The 21306-nt window shown below is 32.6% G+C and overlaps 1 protein-coding gene across 1 annotated transcript in view; it reads left to right on the forward strand.

Moving 5' to 3' along the window:
- Window positions 1–21306, forward strand: part of COL19A1 (collagen type XIX alpha 1 chain) — a 293777-nt gene that overhangs the window by 127464 nt on the left and 145007 nt on the right. Inside the window, exons 12-13 of the mRNA XM_069489063.1 lie at window positions 1872–1925; window positions 3489–3524. Of these exons, the coding sequence (XP_069345164.1) occupies window positions 1872–1925; window positions 3489–3524 (90 nt within the window). The remainder of the gene's footprint in view (window positions 1–1871; window positions 1926–3488; window positions 3525–21306) is intronic.

Consider the following 21306-nt stretch of genomic DNA (forward strand, 5'->3'; position numbering starts at 1 on the left):
ACTTAAGTTTGATCATGGAGACAGTCTTTGTCAACTTCTTACTCTTTTTTGTATCTTTGAAGCAGTACTATACAATAGAAATCTAATGAGAGCTACAAATTCAAGACAAATGTGAATGTATGACATTTTCTCATAACCATGTTAAGAAAAGTGAAAACAGAAACAGGTGCAACTACTTTTAATAATATATTTTATTTAATCAAATATCCAAATATTATCATTTCAACATTTAATCAATATAAAAATTGTCAATAATACACTTTACATTCTTTTCTTATACTAAATATCGGAATCCCAACAGTATTTTACACTCATAGAACATCTCAGTTCAGACTAATCACATTTCAGGGATTCAAAAACTACATGTGGCTCATGGCTATTGTATTGGACAGTGCAGGTCCAAAAGCTAGAAGAGTGAATGTACACAAGGTATATAATAAACATTTATTGAATAAATGGGTGAATGAATTAGTAAATTGATAATAAATCTATTAACAGAAATGGAAATTTTCTTCCGGCAAGTGTTGAGAATATGCTATTGCCAAGTTCTACTCTGGAATCATGTATAAACAGAGTATGTGTTGCTTGAGTTGGGAAGGAATAAATATTTAAAATAATAAGAGAATACTGTACCGCATCTCAAATATTATTTTTCACTAATCCTTTTTTTATAAATATTTCAAGGGAAACAAAAAACATAGCTATGAGTTTTATCCCCGAAGGCATTTATGCAACTACAAAGTTTTTTGGCCGATTAGAAATTGTTTTCATCAATGAAAATGGTTTTTAAAGTATAAGACTACTGTTTTCTCAAATAGGATTAAGTATCCAATTTTCTTTTGTTTCTTTCAATTCATCATTGGCTTCTATATTGAGTAGCTACAGGTGATGGCATTTGGCATTATTTATTTACTGCAAAATGTCAGGCAGGAGTAGCTGGATCCCTCAGCTAGGAACAATAAGATGCCTAGATCTACTGTGCACTGTGTGGCTTCAGAATACTTATTTTTTCCATTATTGTTCTTCCCTTATCCAATGTGTTAAGTTAAGGACAAAGGAAGACATTTTTTTTTGCTATTTACCACACAGTCAGGATCTGTCTATCTAACTTTCTTTCTATTTACACTGTGAACACACTCAGCTGTAAAACCAATCTCCTCCGGTGCAATCTATTGTGGTATTCCTGAAAACTGTCATTTCTTAGTCAAAAACCAAGTACCCATTAAAATACCCACAAGTCTGGAGGAGTCATGAAAATATTTATCTGATATTCTGTCTGTGTCTTCTGCCGTCTCATTTGACATCTTTACACATCCAGGTAAAGAAAGACAGGAATTAGAGAATTAAACCATACTTTAAATCAGGAAAGAGATTACATTTTAGCTTCCGTTTTGTAAGAGCAAAAGAATGTATCTTTCTTTTCTTTTCCCCCACTATTAAATTTTTTGATAGAGACATAAAAATGGTTTTGATTTAACTCTTGAATTTTTTTGGCAAGCTTTATAAAGGCCAAATCAATGCTAAATCAGAGGTATTTACAACATCCACAAATTTAATCCAAAGTGGATACTTAAATGCTCGTATAGATCTAAATGATATTCTCCCAGATGGTGAATTAATGTAATTTTAGCAGGAAGCAAAGTTGCACAAATATGCAGTATTGAGGATTCGCGCTGATTTAATGTATCTGTGCCCACCACAGCGCAGATGTTGATTATCATTTTAGTGCCAGTTGTCTTGATTTCTCTCTATACTACAAAGGGAAGAATGGGATTTGGGAGTTCAGTAAGTTATGATTTATTTTGTTGCTAATGACTTGTTAGAAATTGAAGCTTTCTGTGAACTGTGTATTGATTGTATTTCTTACACAGGGTTTGAAAGGTGACTTGGGTCCTCCTGGCCTACCTGGCCCAAAAGGAGAAAAGGTATTGTGTTTACTCAGCCATGTGCCGATCTTTTCTTAAGAAAACCCTGAGAACCTATGTAGTGACTTCTTGTTGGCAGCATTTATCTCCCAAAAGCATTTTAAAATTAACCAAAGGCTGTTATGTTAACAGCATCTGAACAAGAAAAGCCTTTTGGTTCATTTAATTAGTTTGAAGATACTAAATGCACAATTTCTAGTTGACACTAACTTGTATTTATAAGATTTTCCTTTTCTCACCCTTGCTTAACAGCCTTAGGTATTCAATCACCGAATTAGCAAATGTGTCCTGAATTGGGGAATTTTGCCAATAACATTGAGGTGCTATAGTAATGGTAAAGCAAGTGTCTTTTGGGGGAAAAAGGCTAACTTTGTATCTCAGTCTAAGTCTAAATGTTCATTTCCTGCCACTTTTTCTCATATGCTATTTCATGATGACATATTGACAATGACCTTGAAAAGAGAAATGAATAATACTAAAAGCAAGATTTAGTTTGAATATGGGCATTGGGTGATCTCAATTTGATGAAAATTGTATGTATATGTGTTTTGCACTGTATTTTGTTCTCCATTCTCAGAACATTTAGAAATTCTTATCTGTCTTCAATATTTATCTCTATGTTAAAGGTAATCTTATAAATCAGTCCTCAGTGACTGACTGATTTAAGCTACGTCAATGTCTTGATTATTTTAATTCAACTGTTACAAAAAATAATGATTAAACAAAGCTAAGTTTTGACTTTTGAGATGGCTGTATTTGGTAAGAAAAGTTAAAGTCCTAAACACACTCTCAACATGAGACTACAGCATCTCAGTGCCTCATGCGACACAGTATATGGTCTTCATAATATCTAGCTAAACAAGAACCATGGCAAGGATGCCATGGTTCTTATGAAATAAATAGAGTTCCCAAGACAATAAAGCATGGAGGTGACATAGAAACTGGAAAATAGTGAACTTTCAGATGAACTATTTTTTAAGATTTTGATTAGTTTATCAATATATACACCTGGAAATTTGTATGCACATCAATCAGTGAAGCAGTTTTAGTATTTAAAAATACATAAATATAGGCAAAGCCTCTTACAGTTGATGGCAAATGCAATGCCAATTCAGCAGAGCTTGAGAAGAGGCTTCGGGACCACTTCTTGCAGCTGGGAGGCATGAAATGGGGAGATCCACTTATTATTTCTGCTGATCCTCATACTAACTTTGTCAGAAAAATTATCTCTCGCTGTGACACTTCCCAGCTGTTCCATTGGCAAGTAACCATATTTGAAAAGATATTCTTTCTAATTTTGTATCAGTAGACATAAAGAACAGAAAATTAGATTATTTTAACTTTCAAAACAAGTCCTGCTGCTGCAAAAAGCATGGGGTGTACAAGGTGATTTTTATTATCATGAGAGATTTTCTTTGCATAGAAACTTTTATCAAGATGAAATTCTATTTTTCTGTCCTTCAAGACTTATCTATAGATATTGCTTCTATCCACTCACAAATTTATAAATAATGTACAAAAAAGGACTATTAGTAATTGCCACTTTTCTTTAATCTGTTTTAGGGAGATATGGGACCTCCAGGACCACCAGCTTTAACAGTAAGTGTTCTTGAAATCAAAATTCAACATTGAAGTTTGTCATTCTATTTATTATTCATACTACATCATGACTAAACCAGAATTTAAATCACAGAGCATTTTAAGAATTGAAAGTGATCTTATAGCACATCTAGCCAAACCTCCACATTTTAAAGATGGCGCATCTGCCCACAGCAGTGAAGTACTTGATTAGAGGTCATACAGGTAGTTACTCTAAAAGTCTGGAATCAGCACCTACCCTGAGCAATTCTCTCTATCCTCCATATGGTTCATAATTTAGTCCCTTAAATGTTTGATTACACATTTTTAGCCCCCAATTTGTTTTTTACTCTACTGTGGTTTGGAATGATTATACACTCTTAACATCACATTTACAGTAAATGGAAGCAGAGACAGTTCTACTGACTCAAAAAACTGTAAAAGAAGAAAACAAAATATAATCACACAATGGGTAAAAACAGCCACCTATTTAAACTGATTGTTACATTCCCCCATACCTGGCCAACACCATTGTTTTCCTGTGTAATTTGCTTCTAAGGTTTGTCAATGATAAAATGGTGACACTTCAGTAACAGATTTATGATAAATGTTTATAATATGCACATAATGAGAGTGTTCTCAATTAAATGGTTCTTCATTTATTAAGCATCCAATTATAAGTATATAATGCTTTTATATTTAGATACAATTTACTATTACATATTTTCTTCATGGGCCATTAAAGATTCTTATTTAACGTAAAGATTTGGTCTAAAAAAGACTCTAAACTTAATAGAAAACAGGACAGTTTTTATTAAAAGATCATTTATAGCCTGAGATCTCTTGAATTTTCTGTTGATATTACCAATTGACATAAATTAAGCATTTAAATCATTAGATTTCAAAGGCCTAATCTGATTATAAAAGGTCAGGCTTAAAGAAGTCTTCTAGTTTCCTGGATGGAACTCGTCACATTAGGGGAACACAGGAAACTCAAAGGCTGTGTGATTTTGATTTGATTTGATTTGATAAATTTATATTTATCATTGTACTAGAAAATCCCATCATAAACAATACATTAATAGGGTCTTACATAAATAATCTTATACCAAAGAAATAAAATTAAAAAAAAATAATAATCTTCACAACTCTCACATAAAGAACAAATATTTCTTGATAGGTAGAAAAGAAATCAAAGAAACCAAACAGGTAACTTACTTGGGAATAACAAAATTCAATTTGTAGTGGAATTCTGTACTTTAATCTCTTATTTTCAAGATGGAAATAAAAACTATTTATGTGACAGGAATTTTATCTGCATATCACTCAATTTTTTGTACTTTGTGGAATTTAAAAAAAAATCCTTTGGCAATGATTTAGTCAAGCTACTCACTTTACTTAAGACACATTCTGTTTTTCTTTAACTTAAATGCTCATCGACTCCCCTTAGTTATCTGATTCCCTAATCATTTTCAACTTGGGTTGGAAGACCAATATGCAATCTCCATATATTATTTCACCTGAAATACAGTTTTGGCTCCTCAGTCAAAAAATTGTATTGCACTATAAGTATTCTGTGAATTTTTAATAGTAGCTGATTTATTTCTGTCAAGAACCCCTTGAAGATGTCTCTTTGCACCATTCAGCTGGCATGCACTTAGGGAGTACAAGCTAATTTTTGTACTTATCTAAAGATATGACAAGGCAGAAACACTATGAAATGAAGTGTTTATTTCATAAAGTAAAATATTATTATTATTTGGTTATTACTCTTTTATATGCTTGCCATTACTTCCTTTATTAATGTAGATTATCAACTGTTACATCTGAAATAGTGACAAACTGAAATGAGTATCAACTTACCATACACTAAATATTTAATGGATCTTATAATGTAGGTTGATACATTACTAATTGAAGTAATTGATGCAGTCTTCAAGGAAGCCGAAATGACTGACTGCACTATGTTTTGATTAAATGGAACAGTAATTTACAGGAGTCAATAAACTTAGAGTTTACAGACCAAGACTTATGAAGGGTTTTGACGACATCTTGGCCAAGCTGCAAGGCGAGGCCCCTTGTAAAGCACTTGTTGAGACAGCCAAGGAAGCCAAGGACAAGGCAAAGGAGACAGCACTGGCAGCTGCTGAGAAGGTCAAGGACCTAGCTGGCAATCTGTGTAGCCAGCCCACCACTGCCACAGTACCCCAGTCTTGGCTCAATTCCCCCTGCCCCGTCCCCATTGCACTTTATCATTAAAAATCAGCTTCCAGTCGAGTACACTGTATACTCTTCTGGTGACAAGTGCACTAAAAGCCCTGACTTCAGCATTATACAATCATCCACGTAACAAAAAAACACATATACCCCCTAAATCTATTGAAAAAAAAAATTTTTTTAAATCAACTTCCAGCACTCTCTACTCTCTGGGTGGCAGGCGGCGGGTGGGTGTCTAGTCTGGCGCTGCAGTACACGACCAGGCACATCACTGATATTTGAGTCAGGCCTGCTCATTCCTGCACTGGGCAGCTGAGTGTGGTCACTTGCCTAGGATCACAGACAGCATGCAGGTGAAGTGGGAATAAAGGCTAGACTGTAAGCTCCATGAAGGCAGGGCTCTTTATTTTGTTCTCTGATGTGTCTCAAGTACCTGGAACAATATTCAATAAATATTTGTTGAATTCAATCAGAAAAAAAAATTTCGGAAGATACTGCCTGATGGCTCTCCAAAGTGGCCATACTAATTCTCAATTTATGAGAATTTCCGTAGTAGCCATACCTCAACAATATTTAGCATTCTTAGACATTTTGGTTTTTAATACACAGAGAGCCCCAAAACAGGTACAAGCACATATGGAGTCTTGGAATGTGATAAACCAAACTTTATAAACCAGTGGGGGAAAGGACAGACCACTCAATAAATTATATTGGGACAGTTGGCTTTCCATAAGGTAGAAAAATAAATTCCTTTCTCTTCATATTTATTTTTGTATATTGACATTTACTCACAACCCTGCTAACCTATCAAATTAGTTCTAATGGTTTCTATACTCTTTTATATTTACTATGTAGATAACTGTATTATTCTCAAATTATGGCAATTTGTCTCTTCCTTTCCAATATGTTTATTTCCTATTTCTTTTCCTGGTCTTATTACAAAGGAATTTTAGGGATTATAATTACTATCTTAGTCTTTTCCTTGACTCTAATGTGAGGGCTCTGAAGTTCCACATTAAATAGGACCCTTCCTTTTGTTTGTTCATTTTGCAGGGGCGGTGGGGGCACCGGGATTAAAGAAACTTGAGTAAAGAAAATAGTGGTTTTGGTCTTTTTCCAAGTGAGCGCTCTAAAGGTTTACAGGACAGGAAGCAGGGATTTGCTGTATTTTGCTTGTTTGTTTTCTTATCCAGTTAAAAAAAAAAATTTCCTTCTGTTTCTAATTTGCCAAGAATTTTACCTGGACCGGATGTTGAATTTTACAGTCTTTTTCTATTTCTGTTGAAATAATTGTATATTCTTTCTTCTTCAGTACCTTAATGAGGTAAACTACCTTATATATTTTCTGAGTGTAAACCATCCTTGCTGTTCTAGGATGAACTCTACTGGTCATGATGAATATTTATACCTCATTCATGAAGGATGTGGAATTCTGGCTTGACAGTTTCTTTTTGTCTTTCAGCATTGTAAAGGCTTTTCCTTGTCTTCTGGTCTCCATTATTTCTGATGAGAAGTTTAACAGTCATTTTAATAACTGTTCCCTGCCTGTATGCAACATGTCATTGTTCTTAGGCTGCTTTCAATATTTTTCTTTTTATCATAGGTTTTCAGCAGTTTGATAATGATGCATCTAGGTGTGTTTTTCTTTAAATTTGTCCTGTTTATATTCTTGCATCTATAAATTTGTATCTTTCAACTAATTTAGGGAATTTTTGCTTCTTATTTCATCAAATATGATTTCTGCCCCATTATCTCTCTCTTCTCCTTCTGGAATACCAATTACAAATATGTTAGATTTTTGATAATGTTCCACCTGTCTAAAAACTCATTTCACTTTTTTCCATCTAATTCTCTCTTTTTGGTAATGGATCATTTCTAGTGAACTACTGTCAAGCTTACTCATGCTCTGGTCATTTCCATTGAACTGTTAAGCCCGTCATGTAAATTTTTCATTGCAGATACTGTATTTTTAAGTTAGTGGGTTAACTTTTATTAGTATCTATTTCTCTGCTGATATTTCCTATCTTTACATTTACTAAGATCATATTCTCCTTCCTGTCCTTGAAAATAGTTTTAATAGATGCTTTAAAATCTCCGATAATCCTATCATCTGAGTAATGTCAAGTTGGTCTCTGTTGATTCCCTTTTCTCTTTAGAATGGGCTACGTTTTCCTGCTTACTTGTATGTCAAGTAATTTTTTATTGTATTTTGGATACTGTAAATGATAAGTTATAGAAACTCTGAATTCTGTTTTGTTTTTTTCCAAAGAACATTAATATGTTATTAATTAAATTATCCAGCAGTTAAATTGGCTGGACTCACACTGCAAACTGTATTTCCCGTCGTTGGCAACAGCTGAAATCCCAGTTTTATTCTTTTAACCTAAGCTGAGCTACTTGGTGTTTGCACCATACATGTATGGTTAGAGGGTCAGCCAGAGCTTTGGGCAGAGTTTATATACAGAATTTGGGGCTTCCTTTCTGGTTTCAGGATTTTGCAAACCACCTCCCCTCCTTTCCTTTCCAGGAATTGCATTTGCCCTGAACTTTGTCTTCAGATTTTTCAGTCCAGCAAGACTACGGGCTTTCTGTTTAGCCACTCCATGACCCAGGCTTGAGCCTGTCCACCCACTACACATCTCAAAAACAGGAAACTGATTGCATGCTATTTAATTTTTCCAAATGTTGACTCCCTCCAGTATCTCTCTGCTTTTATTGAGTTTCTTGCATCTCCAGATAGTTGTTTTAATATTTAGTCCCAAGTTTATAGTTGTTATTGTGTATATGCTGATTTAATGGAAACTACTAGACCATCCTGGAAGCCTATAATGTGATGCTTTTAATATAATGCTGAATTACTTATAATTTATTTAGATATTTTGCATCCATAAACATAAGTGAGTTAGCCTTACAAATTTCTTTACTTATTCTATTGGCCTGACCTTCAATAAATGTCTATAATCTGCCCATTTTCACAACTCTATTACTACCACTTGGTCCCATTTACCATTATACAGCCTTTGGGTGATAGAGTAGTTTCTCAAGAAATAATTGGTGTTTAATGAATATGGTCTTCTTAAGTTTTTTTAATCTTTATTGTGTTAGTCTCATTAAGTCAGTTTATTAACTTTCTCTCTTTTTCTACTCTAAAATTGTTTGTATAAAATAAGAATTAGCTCTTACCAATGATTTGGGTGAAGCCATTTAGACTGATGTCTTTTTTTAGCACAAGGTTTTTATGCCACTGATTTCACATTTGCTGTTTAAAAGTCATTTGTTTATTGAAGTTCTCTGTTTCTTCCTAAGTAAGTTTTCCAAAAACCTGTCCAATTAATTTTTTAAAAAGCAGAGAACTGACCAAATAGAATAAATCCATTCCGATTCAGCACATTGGCTCTGCTTACATTTTCAGGCTTGCAGTCAAGAGTGAGTGGTTGTTAAGCCTTGATTCTTGCGATTTGCCTAATGATTATGATACAAAGTGTTAAGTAAAATAAAAGTCTTCGACCTATAGTTGTGGATTTTTACCACGTCTTGGCTTATTCATTTATCCATTTCTCAGCACTTTGCTCATCTCCTAGATGGTAAAATGTAGCATTCTAATTCATAAAAATGTGAAATAGACTGCTATAAATTTGAGACTTTTGCTTTCAGTAGCACAAATGAAGCCAAATAAAGTCAAATAGTACCATGATTCTAGCTGAAATTGTCTAAGCAACTAGCTTTATTAACAATAAAGAATAATTCCCTAAAAATATAGTTTGCACATATATATACTAACTTTTTAAAATTTCAAGTTTTAAAAATGTCACCAAATCACATTTTTCCAAAAGTTCTTCAGTTTCCACTATACCTGGAATTGTTATATTGCTAATATCATTGTCATGTATTGAGCCACAATAATGATTGGTTAGAAAAGCCACTTCTGAATAGCCCATTAAAAAATAAAAGTTTCTTTCCTAAATTATTTAAAATAAGTATATCAATAAAACTATATACAGAATTGGTATTTTTTCCTTAAGATACTATATTCTTATTGTGGGAAAACTAAGTACTTAATGTCAAGATGACATTTAACCAGTGAGTTACTGGTAAATTTAAAGTATCTCTTCTGTTGATATTTATAATTTACAAAGCAGATTTATGTGAAACTAAAACCAACACTGAATAAGAAAAATTTATTAATATCATAATGAGATCCCAATTTCTTTGTTCAAATATAATTTATCTAAGATCCTAATGAAAATTTATGTTAAAGGTAAATTCTGATAAATTATTTCGGAAATCATGAAGATTTTGATATAAAAATCCTCCATTAAAGATAAATATTTTATGGTTTATTCATGTTATTTGAATTATAACATTTTATATTAGCTTTTTTCCTCATGTTTAAATATTAGGTGTAAATCATTACATCTAAATACACAGATACAATAAGCTCAAATTCTTTGGTTATTTGTCATTTCTTAAAAATCTTAATTTTATATAAATGTAATGTGTCTTTATACATAACTTCTTAAAATTGTGTATGTTTCCATATCCTTCCTAATACCTACTATTACCAGAGGCCCCTCAAATAAATAATATACTGCTGTTTTCACAGTAAAGTTTTACTAAAATGCATTAACTGAGACTTCAAAAGCAAGGCAGGGACTATGGCTAAAATAAGACAGTTGGCTAATGTCTCTGCCTCCTTCTTTCTTTCCTCTTCTGGACTTTGCATGTCATGTCAGAGGAGAGACAGGTGAAGGAAGGTAGAACAGTGCTATTTCATGTAATATATCCACTAATTTTAGTTAGCGGGAAAATGACTATGTTGGTCTGGCCCTGTCTCTTTGGGGAGTTTTAAATACCCATCCAGATGGCATCAAATGTTTACACAGAAGCCAAAGGTTAAGTCAGTCAACAGCAGAAGTGCTTCAGACATGCCTACTAAATGATCCTTAAATGCCACTTCCTTGGGGCCCAGATAAATCCTGCTTAAGTGAAAATTAGGCACAGGGAGAGAGCATAGCTTTCACTCTAAGAAAACGACCTTAAATACAATAAGCAACTGAACGAAAATCTCAGCTGGTCATTTATAAATCAAATGACACTCAAATTAGCAGGTGGTTCTAATGCATGATAGATTCTATGGTATTCACATAGGGAAAAATGTTGAAATCATTATTTTTCGAAGTTAGTGTGCACACTATACAAAAACAATTGTTTGGTAAGTGATATGGTCCCTTTCCTCCCTTCCTCCCTGCCTTTCACCCACTTGGTTGAATGCTTACCGTGTGCCGGATACTGTGTCCAGTTCTGGGGACACAGAAATAAACAACACTCATTGTCGTTGCCTTCATGGAACCTATTTGGTTTAAGAAAAAGCAACCAGTTGGTTAAAGATGATCATTTTTAAATTGATCATTTGTGAATAGTATATAAAAAGTCTACAAGTATTTGTACAACTATAGTTATGTTTATATTAATATTATACACAAACATCTAGTTATTTCAGAGAAAATAATTTTTTTACTAGAATTCATATGTTATAATTTAAAGTTATTTGCTTTAAATACATTTTAACCACAGACTAAACTACTAAATAATGCTCTCTTATTAAAATTCCTAAGGAACTATAATCGTCTCTCTTTAGGTGAATAAAATAGAAAGGTTCTTGTTATATGCCCAAAGAGCATAATTCTGCTTTCAGTTCTGACTAGAATGAATATATGTTCTGCATCATATATGTACTATAGATATTTATATGTGCATATAAATATATGCACTATAGCATAGTAACGGGCTATTCAATTTAAGATTATTTTAAATCCTTCACGTGTCAAAATCGCAGTTAGACACTTTCTATGAGTTGCCTCAATTTGAATCAATTAGTCTTAAAAAGTTGCACAATTCATATTTAATTCATTGTGAACTTTCTGAAACTGGTTATCCAACTCAGTGTTGGGATTTTTAGAGTATCAGTGAGTCAGTAGAAAAAAGGCAGTTGAAATATTTTAAAAAATCAATCCTTTTTTTATTTGTGGGCAAAAGACATACTAAATACAAGTGAATTCATTGATTAAAATAGAAGCTGTTTCTATAACATGAAGCTATTTTTATATACTCTGTGCAGAAATACAGGCAAGTTAATGCTTAGGGCTCCAGAAAGATTTATGTTTTAGCTTCAGAGAAGATTTATGTTTTGGAAAAACTTACAGTCAGCTCATTCAACATGGAGGTGATTTATATATCTTTCATTAGATGAATGATTTGAGAATAGCTTCTTCTGCCCTTCTGTTTATAGTTTGCTTCTGTTTCAAAAAACATTTCAAATTGTTTTCATCAAAAGTCTAAATTATGCATTTTAAAGCTCAACAGTAAAACTTTCTTTCCTAAAAGCACTATGCGTTGGCAATTTGGGACTTTTATAAAAGAATTCTTTTATTTCATGTTGAAATACTCAGCAATCTAGGGAGATAAATTAAATATATATTAAATGTCATTAGAAAATATAAAACAGGTAGGCCTTTTGAAAATTATATGCAGTAAAGCATGTATTTATTTAAGCCATAAATCTACATATAAATTAGTTTAATTAATTCCATTCTATTTAAGCATTTTATAAATCTTTGTGGTGGTATGTTGTATTAATAGTAATAATAATTAGTAATACCACAAATATTTGATTGATTGCTCTCTGAAAAGCATTAGAATTATATCCATTCCAATTAACTATTTCCCTGATTTTAACAAACCAAAAATCCATGGTCAGGAGTTATATGGGCCCTGGAGCCAGGCTGCCTAGGTTTGAACTTGACCATGTCTCTTGACCTCTCTGTGCCATCTATAAAATAGAATAATAATATTTACTATCATATAGTGTTGTAGTGATGATTAAATTAGTTAGTATATGTAAAGATTTTAGAACAATGATTGCCTCCTAGTAAATACTATTTAACTCTTAGCTATTGTTATTATTGTTGTCATTATGCTAATATGAATTGCAAAAATATTAACAGGAATGAATCTAAAGGACTTTGTAAAGCAATTGCTGAGAAATATTTAAAGAGAACTTTTGTAAATCACAGTGTTTTTATGGGTAGAATTCTTTCATCTTAAGAAAACTATTAAATGTAAATTCAATTCTAAATATTTTTTGACCACCAGTATAATCTTCATGAGGACAGGAATCTTGTCTATCTTATTTACAACTGCATCCCCAGAGACTAAAAATAATTGATGTAGTTTAGTTACTCAATAAATTGAGTAGAGGAAACAAATATTTTTCACTGACTGAAAAAGATATTTTTAAAGTAAAATATCACCAAATCCTATAATGAAAATATCTACAGAAAAAAATAAAATCACTGACTTGAACATCATAATGAAAGAGAAGATCCCCTCTTTCCAGCTACCAAAGCTAATTAATTTAGGACAAGAAGTCACCTTCTTACATATTGAAAATTTTCAGCAATAACAAGCCTGATGTCACTTACTACCCCCTGATTATTTTTGATCATTTGAAAGTCATGTTTGTGTAAAAGTGGAATTATCCTCTTAATTAAAGAACCCTATCATTTGTTCAATATGCTACAGACATGAGCAAAACTTTATATAGTTTAATCCATTAATAGAGTCATCTTTTGATAAATAGTTAAGGAAATACTGGATATAAGTTCAAGGAACCAAGATTTTATCCTCAAATGCGCAACTATTTTTATTTATTTACTTATTTTACCTTGGGCATGTCACTTACATTTAGGGATCAAACAGAGGTTTTTAGGCCATTTTTCAACCCTAAAATTCTATTATTTTCCCCTTTACCTTTTCTAAGGAATTCTAATTCCTTTAGCCACATACTGTCTCATAGCCAACCCATTGACAACATTGTTTTTTCTTTAAACCCTCTCTATTTCATCACATTATTTTAAAAGGGTAGAGAATAAGTATAAGGAATAGTTAAGTCAGATGAATGACCAATATAGAGAGAGGATTTGACTTACCAGTGTCAAGAACTGTGAAAGGTATGAGATTTTACTCTACTTGAAAGATATCAATTCAGTCTGTCAGTTTCATGAATTCTGGCAAAAACATGAGACTCCTGAATCAGAGAAAAAGGCGTTACTATTCAAGGCAGCAAGCAGCATGAGCTTCATGTTTACATTGGTTGCTCTTGCCCCCGAGTTCCAGGAGTAACCCAAGTAGGTTCTTAGATATTCACAGGGTTCATATTACAGCTGAGTAACTCCAAGCTTAGGGAAGCCAATTTTTTTTTTATAGTGGGCTGCAAGAAAACTTGCCCTTTGCCCAGAGAGAGACATTATCTTCAATATCCTAAACAGTAAGTAAATCTGCTCTTGCTTTGCTATAAAACATTCTTTAAAAGACAGTCCAGAACAAAAGAGCAGTTAGTACCTCCCTCACAAGCTATACAGAAACACAAAAGACCCATGGAAAGACTCACTGTCTCCCAAGAATAGCCACTCCTTATTTCTATACTAGCAAATTTTCATGTGAGTATGCCACTTTATCAGTCATTCTGATTAATCTTACCAACGTAGGATGGGAACAAACTGTTCAATTTGTCTCATGTAACATTTACTTAAGACAACTGTTAATAGGACTCCAGCAAGTAGATGAGGCCAACCTGTACTATTGATCTCAATCCTGACCCCCAGGATCCCAAACCTAACCAGCTGAACAAATCCCATAAATCATCTAAGTCTAATTTACAAAGCCAGGTAATTTTCTCCTTAAGTTTATGCTTTGACCTTTCTCCTTGAATTGAGGCATTAATTCAGTAACAACAACAAAGACAAGGAAATTTTTTACAGAACTTACATGCATACATAGACTCATTGTGTCCCACACTTTGGCCCAAGTGGGATACCCCAAAGGTTGCTGAGCAAGCAGTGTACTAAACCAAGTAGTCATTATTATTTTTATTTAGGACCATGTCAAACCATCAAGAACTTTCAGGCCTAAATTAAGTTTAAATCTTCTAGTTTTTCTTTTGGCTATGTTTGCATCCTAAGGGTGAAAAGATAGTTCAAAACATAAAGCAGTTAGCACCTATGTCACAGGACAAATAGAAAGGCAGAAGACTCACAGACGATTGTCACCAACAACCAGTCCTTGTGCATTGCATCTCTGTTTTAACAAATCCTAGGAAATGGTTGCTCTTTTGTTTACCATACCACTGCTGACGCAGTCAGCTTCCAATCAGTTCTAATCCTTGAGTACCTTTCTTCTGGGACCTTGCTATTCGCACTTCTCTTCTGTGTGACACATCGTGACTAATCTCATTAATGCTATCTCTTCAGTCTATACTGTTAATTTTTTATTCCTTTTCTTACAAAATGCCATCCTATATCATGACCACTTCTTAGTTTCCTAATATAATATACTCTGGAAAGTTTAATACCTTCAGGTATCAGAAATGTCAAGGATCATCCTGTGTCTTAAATCTGATAATATTGACCTGAATACCCGTTCATGGATTTAAGATGAAACACATCAAATACATCTTATGCTCTAAAGATTTCTTTTGAAGTGGAAGCAGAATATATTAGAAATAGAATAGGGTTTGAGGGTCAGACCCACTTGAGTTAGGAGCTCAGCTTTATCCCTTATTTATGGTGTTGCCGATAGTTTATTTTTTCATCCATAAAAGGGAACGATTCTATTTCTTAGAGTTGTTAAAATTAAATAATATTACATAATTTAATTTTAACAACTCTAAGGACTCGTATAGATTCAATTTAATTTTAACAACTCTAAGGACTCGTATAGATTCAAGGTGAAGGGATGGAACAAATGTTTCATGCAAAAGGAAACCAAAAGAAAGCAGGTATAGCCACTCTCATATCAGATAGAATTTACTTCAAATCAACAACAGTAAAGAAAGATAATGGTCATTATATAATAGTAAAGAGAGCAATTCAACAAGAAGACATAACGATCCTAAATATATATGCATCTAACACAGGAGCACCCAGATTCATAAAACAAAACCCTACTAAATCTAAGCGAAGAGATAAAGAGCAGCATCATAATTGCCTTGTACTTCACCACCCTACTGACAGAACTGGACACATCATCCAAGCAGAAAATAAATAAACAAACACTGGACTTAAATGGGACCCTAGAACAAATGGGTCTAACAGACATTTACAGAACATTTTACCCCAAAACTACTTAATATACATTCTTCTCATCAGCACATGGAACATTCTCCAAGATTGATCATATCATAGGGCCATAAAACATGGCTCCACAAGTGGATTAACAAAATGTGAAATATGTATACTGTGGAATACTACTCAGCCATGAAAAAGGATGAATTAAGACCTTTGGCAACAATTTGGATGGCACTGGGAACCATTATCTTAAGTAAAGTATCCAAAGAATGGAAAAACAGACACCACATGCACCTGCTATTAAATTGGAACTAACCGATGAGCATACATGTGCACAGAGGGAAGTAAAACTCAGTGGAAATCAAGCAGGAGCGGGGGTGGGGGGGGTAGGAGGGGATGCGTGAAAACCTACATAACAGGTACAATGAACACCATCTGGGTGATGGGCACACTTATAACACCAACTCAAACATAATAAAATTGATACATGTAACAAAAAACATTTGTACCCCTGTAGTATTTTGAAATAAAAAATAAATAAATTAAGTTAAGAAAGGCTTAGAAAAAAAGAAATATCTCACTTCATGCATGTTATGTCTAGATCTTCATGTATAGTTTAATGGCATACACTTATATATGCATAATTTAAGAGTAACATGAACTACTTATTTTATATTAAAGAATATTTTCAGCTTCCACATGCCAAAAAAAATTAAATAAGGTTACATATGTGAAGTGACTAGTGGAATTCCTGACACACTAGCAGATATTCAATTCTCTACCCCCTTCCTGATTTATTATTGTTGAATGTGTGGAGATCATCAAATGATTTGTTGAAATTATGATTAAATGTTGCACTAGGGCTTCTATCTAGTGCAGCATAGGAGTCTTGTACTCGGTAGAAGCAAATACTTTTTAATATGTTGTTCACATTATCCTTTTCCTCATTATTGTTTGTTTGTTATGGCTTTATAATATACTCTCTACATTTGCAAATACATTGGCTCTCAAATTATCTTGATTTATTCACTGGCTATACTAGTTATTCTTTTTTAAAAGCTTGAAAATAACTTTCTGATTACTCTATTTCATTAAAATATTAAGAAAGCACTAATCATAATTTACTTTCATGTCAATTTTCTAGGGTTTCATTGGTAAATTGAAAATTAAGGTATTTGTTCCTAGCTTTAATAGCTTCACAATCTGATGTTTTTAGAAAGCTCACCCAACTCATGTTACCAACCCAATAGACAGAAAAGTGACACTGGGACAATATGCAGATCTGTGTGACACATCGTGACTAATCTCATTAATGCTATTTGTACTGAATTGGAGCTACGCTGACACAGCCTTAACATATTCAGTCCGTAAAATAGATGCAATTACATAGCTTGACTGATTAACCGTGTTTCTATAAGGTTGTGTTTTAAAGAAATATTTGTATATAGACTGATTTGTTCATTGACCGGAAATTTCCATGGAAATGGAGTTAGCCCTCAGATGTATTTAAGTTTCAGAATTCTAACAGTTTTAAAGATTAGTCTTTTTTGGCCGTATAAAAATTGCTAGCACATGTTTCCCACTTACTCATAAAATGCCAATAAAAAAATGCAACTACTTTTCACATTAGTTAGTGCACAGAAATTCACCATGTAGATAATTCTTAATTCACAGAGAGTTCTCACTGATTTCGTGAATTAAAAACTACTCAATACTTAAGGAATCACCCTAGCATTTTTTCAAACATTCTGCAGAATTAACAATGCTTGTTCAATCTGTAAAGTTTTGGTTTTGTCACCAATAAGTGCAAATTGTGTCTAAAGACAAAATAATGATTAAAAATATTTTACATGATAAGAATAGCCATTCTGTGTTATCCAAATTAGTAGCAAATTATTGTAATTTGAGAACAGATTCTGTTAACAGTAATAGCAACTTATCTTCTGTATGCCTTAGAATAAGATGCCAGATATGAAAATTAGGACAATTCCTTACTATTTCAAGAGCTAAGTTTGAATCTACATGCAATAAGTGGACTTTGAGAATCAGTTTATTTGCCTTAACGTATTTAATGTTTTAAATAAAATTTTAATCTTTTCAAATCAATACATTTACCGGGTTAAAAAAGCAGACAGTACTATAAAAGGCTCATAATTTAAAATATCATTTCAATAAATAGACAGGGAACAACTACACAGCATTTAGGAAAATACAAAGTTGGGTCCATACATGATTGCTGTGCCAATAAAAATATTGGATAAATCAAGATTTTAAAGTTGAAAAACTAAACCAGAAAATTCTTATAGAAAATATAAGAGTTTTAAAAATAATGAATAGAGAATAACTTTTCAAATAATTTTTAAAAACCAGAGGCATAAGTGAAAAAAAAATAGTATATTTGACCACATGCACAAACAACTCTCATAGGGTAAAAAAAAAAGTCTTAAAATCAAATGACCAGCTGAGAAAAAATATTTACAACTCATAGCAAAGAACTATAATAGATATCCTAATATAGAGAGAGACTTCTACAAATCAAGAAAAAAGATCAACAACTCAGTTTTTTTAAATTGGGCAAAGAGGTGAACAGAATTTATAGAAAAGAAAGAATAAGATGGCTTTTAACACATTAACTGCCATATGAGTCATATTTAACTCATGCTAGTTTTGAGCCCAGGGCCTCATGAAGCCTCTGTAACTCACATGTCTCTTCACCTTGGGAGCTGTGTGAACTATTTTTCAAGTTTCATATAACTCACATACAGAAAACAACAACAACAAAAAATTTTTCATTAAATTAGAAATGATCATTTTGTTTTCAAAGTTTTTATTCTATTTTTAATAAAACACTGTGCTCCCAAGGAAAAAAATTTTTTTCTCTAATGTGGCAGTCAATGTGTTAAACATATGAAAGATACCCAAATTCACTCATAATAAGAGAAATGCAAACTAAAACACCTCTGAAAACCACTTACAATGTTGGAAATGGTCAAAAAGTTTGATAGTACACTATGTTAACAAAACTGTGGGAAAACACACTGATACATTCTGGAGGAAGTGTGACCGACTACAATTTCCTGTATGAAAGGCAATTTGACACTATCAAAATTCCACATTTGCTTTGAATCAGAAAGTATAGTTATAGTCTCACTCATTTATGAAATTATGCATATGCAAGGCTATTCATTTCAACATTGTTTGTAGTACTAAAAGAATACAGACAACCTAGATGTCCAGCAACAGATGAATGGTTAATAGAGACAATAGTACCCTTTTTATTTAAACAAATGTAAAATGTTCACATTTTTATGATTGTAAATATTTTTCAGCACATCCAAGTATTGTACTTTCCCTTTCTAGAGTATTTTGTTATTGCTTGTTTTTTGTTTTTTGTTTTTCCTGATGTTTCCAATTGTCTTTCTGTTTTCCCAGTGATAGCTTTTATATTTTTCAAATTTTCTCATTGAGTCACTTGTTTTCTGGAAATACCATTCAGACGTTTTACTCCATCCTTGACTAGTAGCTTTCTAGGCCAACTGCAAACTTCTCCTTCTGTGACTACCTTTATTTTTTTCTCTGCTGCCACTGCTTCTTCCTTTCCTGTTATCTCTTTTCCTGGTTTTATTCCTGAATTTATGTGAACATATCTTTAAGCAAATTATGAAAAAAAAATGAAAGGGAGGTAAGTTTTCTGGGATCTTATATGTCTAAAAATGTCTTTATTCTACTCTCTCATTTGATTGTTAGTTTGTCTCAGTATAGAATTCTAGGTTGAAAATTATTTCCCTCAGAATTATAAAGGTTTTGCTCCATTGTCTTCTGGCATCAGTGTTGCTTCTGAGAAGTCTAATGACTTCTGGATTCTTTTTCCTCTTGGTTTCCCAAGAAAAGAGAAAACAAGAATATTAGTGTCTAACTTAGTCACCATTCTTCTGATGAGGAAGGGAAGCATATTTTCTACATTTCCTTTGTGGTTGGGTAGAACTACCCCTACATCTCCTCTGGGCTTTGTGATTTGTGGTTAAACTTTATGATCTATGACAGCTTATCTTGATATATAATGATGAAGTACTTGAGGTTTAGAAACACTCTTCTCTTAATAGAGCCTCGTTTCCAGACTACTGTCTTGTGTGGACTCAGCAATCCTTTCTTGGGCATCAAAAGCCAAACTTTTCCTCTGTCCTTATACTTAGGCTATTACAATCTTAATCCTTCCATGGAAAAAGAGTAAACACTCACACAATGTTTATTTAGACTTTAGGGAAGGATGTGAAACTGGGTTAATATATAATCTGTATATATTTTATTTTTAATAAATTGTGAATAATGTGCAATTTTAAAAAGCATGATTAAATGTATGGTCAAATCTTAAAACAAAATTTATCTGATGTAGTAATAAAGTGCCTAATAATTATTTTGGAAATAAAAATTAGTCAAATAGCACTAGAAAAAAAAAAAAAAAGAAAATGGAAGCCTCTGGCAGAAAGGAGGAAGGTCAGTAGAAAAAAGTTAAAAAGAGAAAAGTACTTCAATCTATGTTTTTAATACTTTTAAAGAATTTCTTTATCACAGCATGGAGCATTTTCCCCCTTAAAAGTTTGATTTTCCATTTTCAATACCTCACCCAATTGCAACTTTAAACTTAGACTTGTATTGTGTAAATCGTCTTGAGAGTTATCAACATTAAATACCGAGGTCTTTCATGTGGTGTGTGACTATCTCTGTACTGATTTATTTTTTAATCCTAAAATTACTAGATTAGGTTTTCTGCAGTCTAGTCATTTATGTTACATAGCCCAAATGCAAAAGTTACTGATGATATTAAATTTGAAATTATATTTCTATCATGTTGCTCATTCCTCAGAAGACACTGGAAAACATTTAAAAACAACATATGTATAGATCATTCCTCCTGTCTGCAGCAGAACCTTGTCTCCATGTGGCCACTGACCTTTGGCAAAGCCAATCCAAAAATACAGAGTTATCATGATCAAACTAATTATTAAAACGGAATCAATCATATGCTTGCTCACATAAGTCATTAGGACAGATAATGCAAATGGATTTGACAGACCATGGCCTGCCTATTTTTTACTTGTCAGCAGAGCCTTGAGTTAACTGAAATCAAACTATTTCATTTATTAAGTTAAGGCCAAAATAAAAGAAATCTACACAAAGTTTTTCTTATTCAAGAATAATTAAAAATATGAAATGACCAAAATATGAAAGTGTCGATGATAAATGAAAGTAAACCAAGAATAATTACCAAATATGAAACTACATCATTTAAAACAATATAAGCATTTTAAATAACTTGATTGGTTCTATTTTGTATTAATTAATGGTTTGTGTAGATACTTTAGTATCTTCAGTTGATGTTATTTTTCAAAAAGTAAGTACTTAATCCTCATCAATGTAAGATAAATTAAAGAACGTAGGTTATAGTTCTTCTTGTAATGAAG

This window comes from Eulemur rufifrons, chromosome 15, assembly GCF_041146395.1.
Source record: "Eulemur rufifrons isolate Redbay chromosome 15, OSU_ERuf_1, whole genome shotgun sequence".
Taxonomy (NCBI): Eukaryota; Metazoa; Chordata; class Mammalia; order Primates; family Lemuridae; genus Eulemur; species Eulemur rufifrons.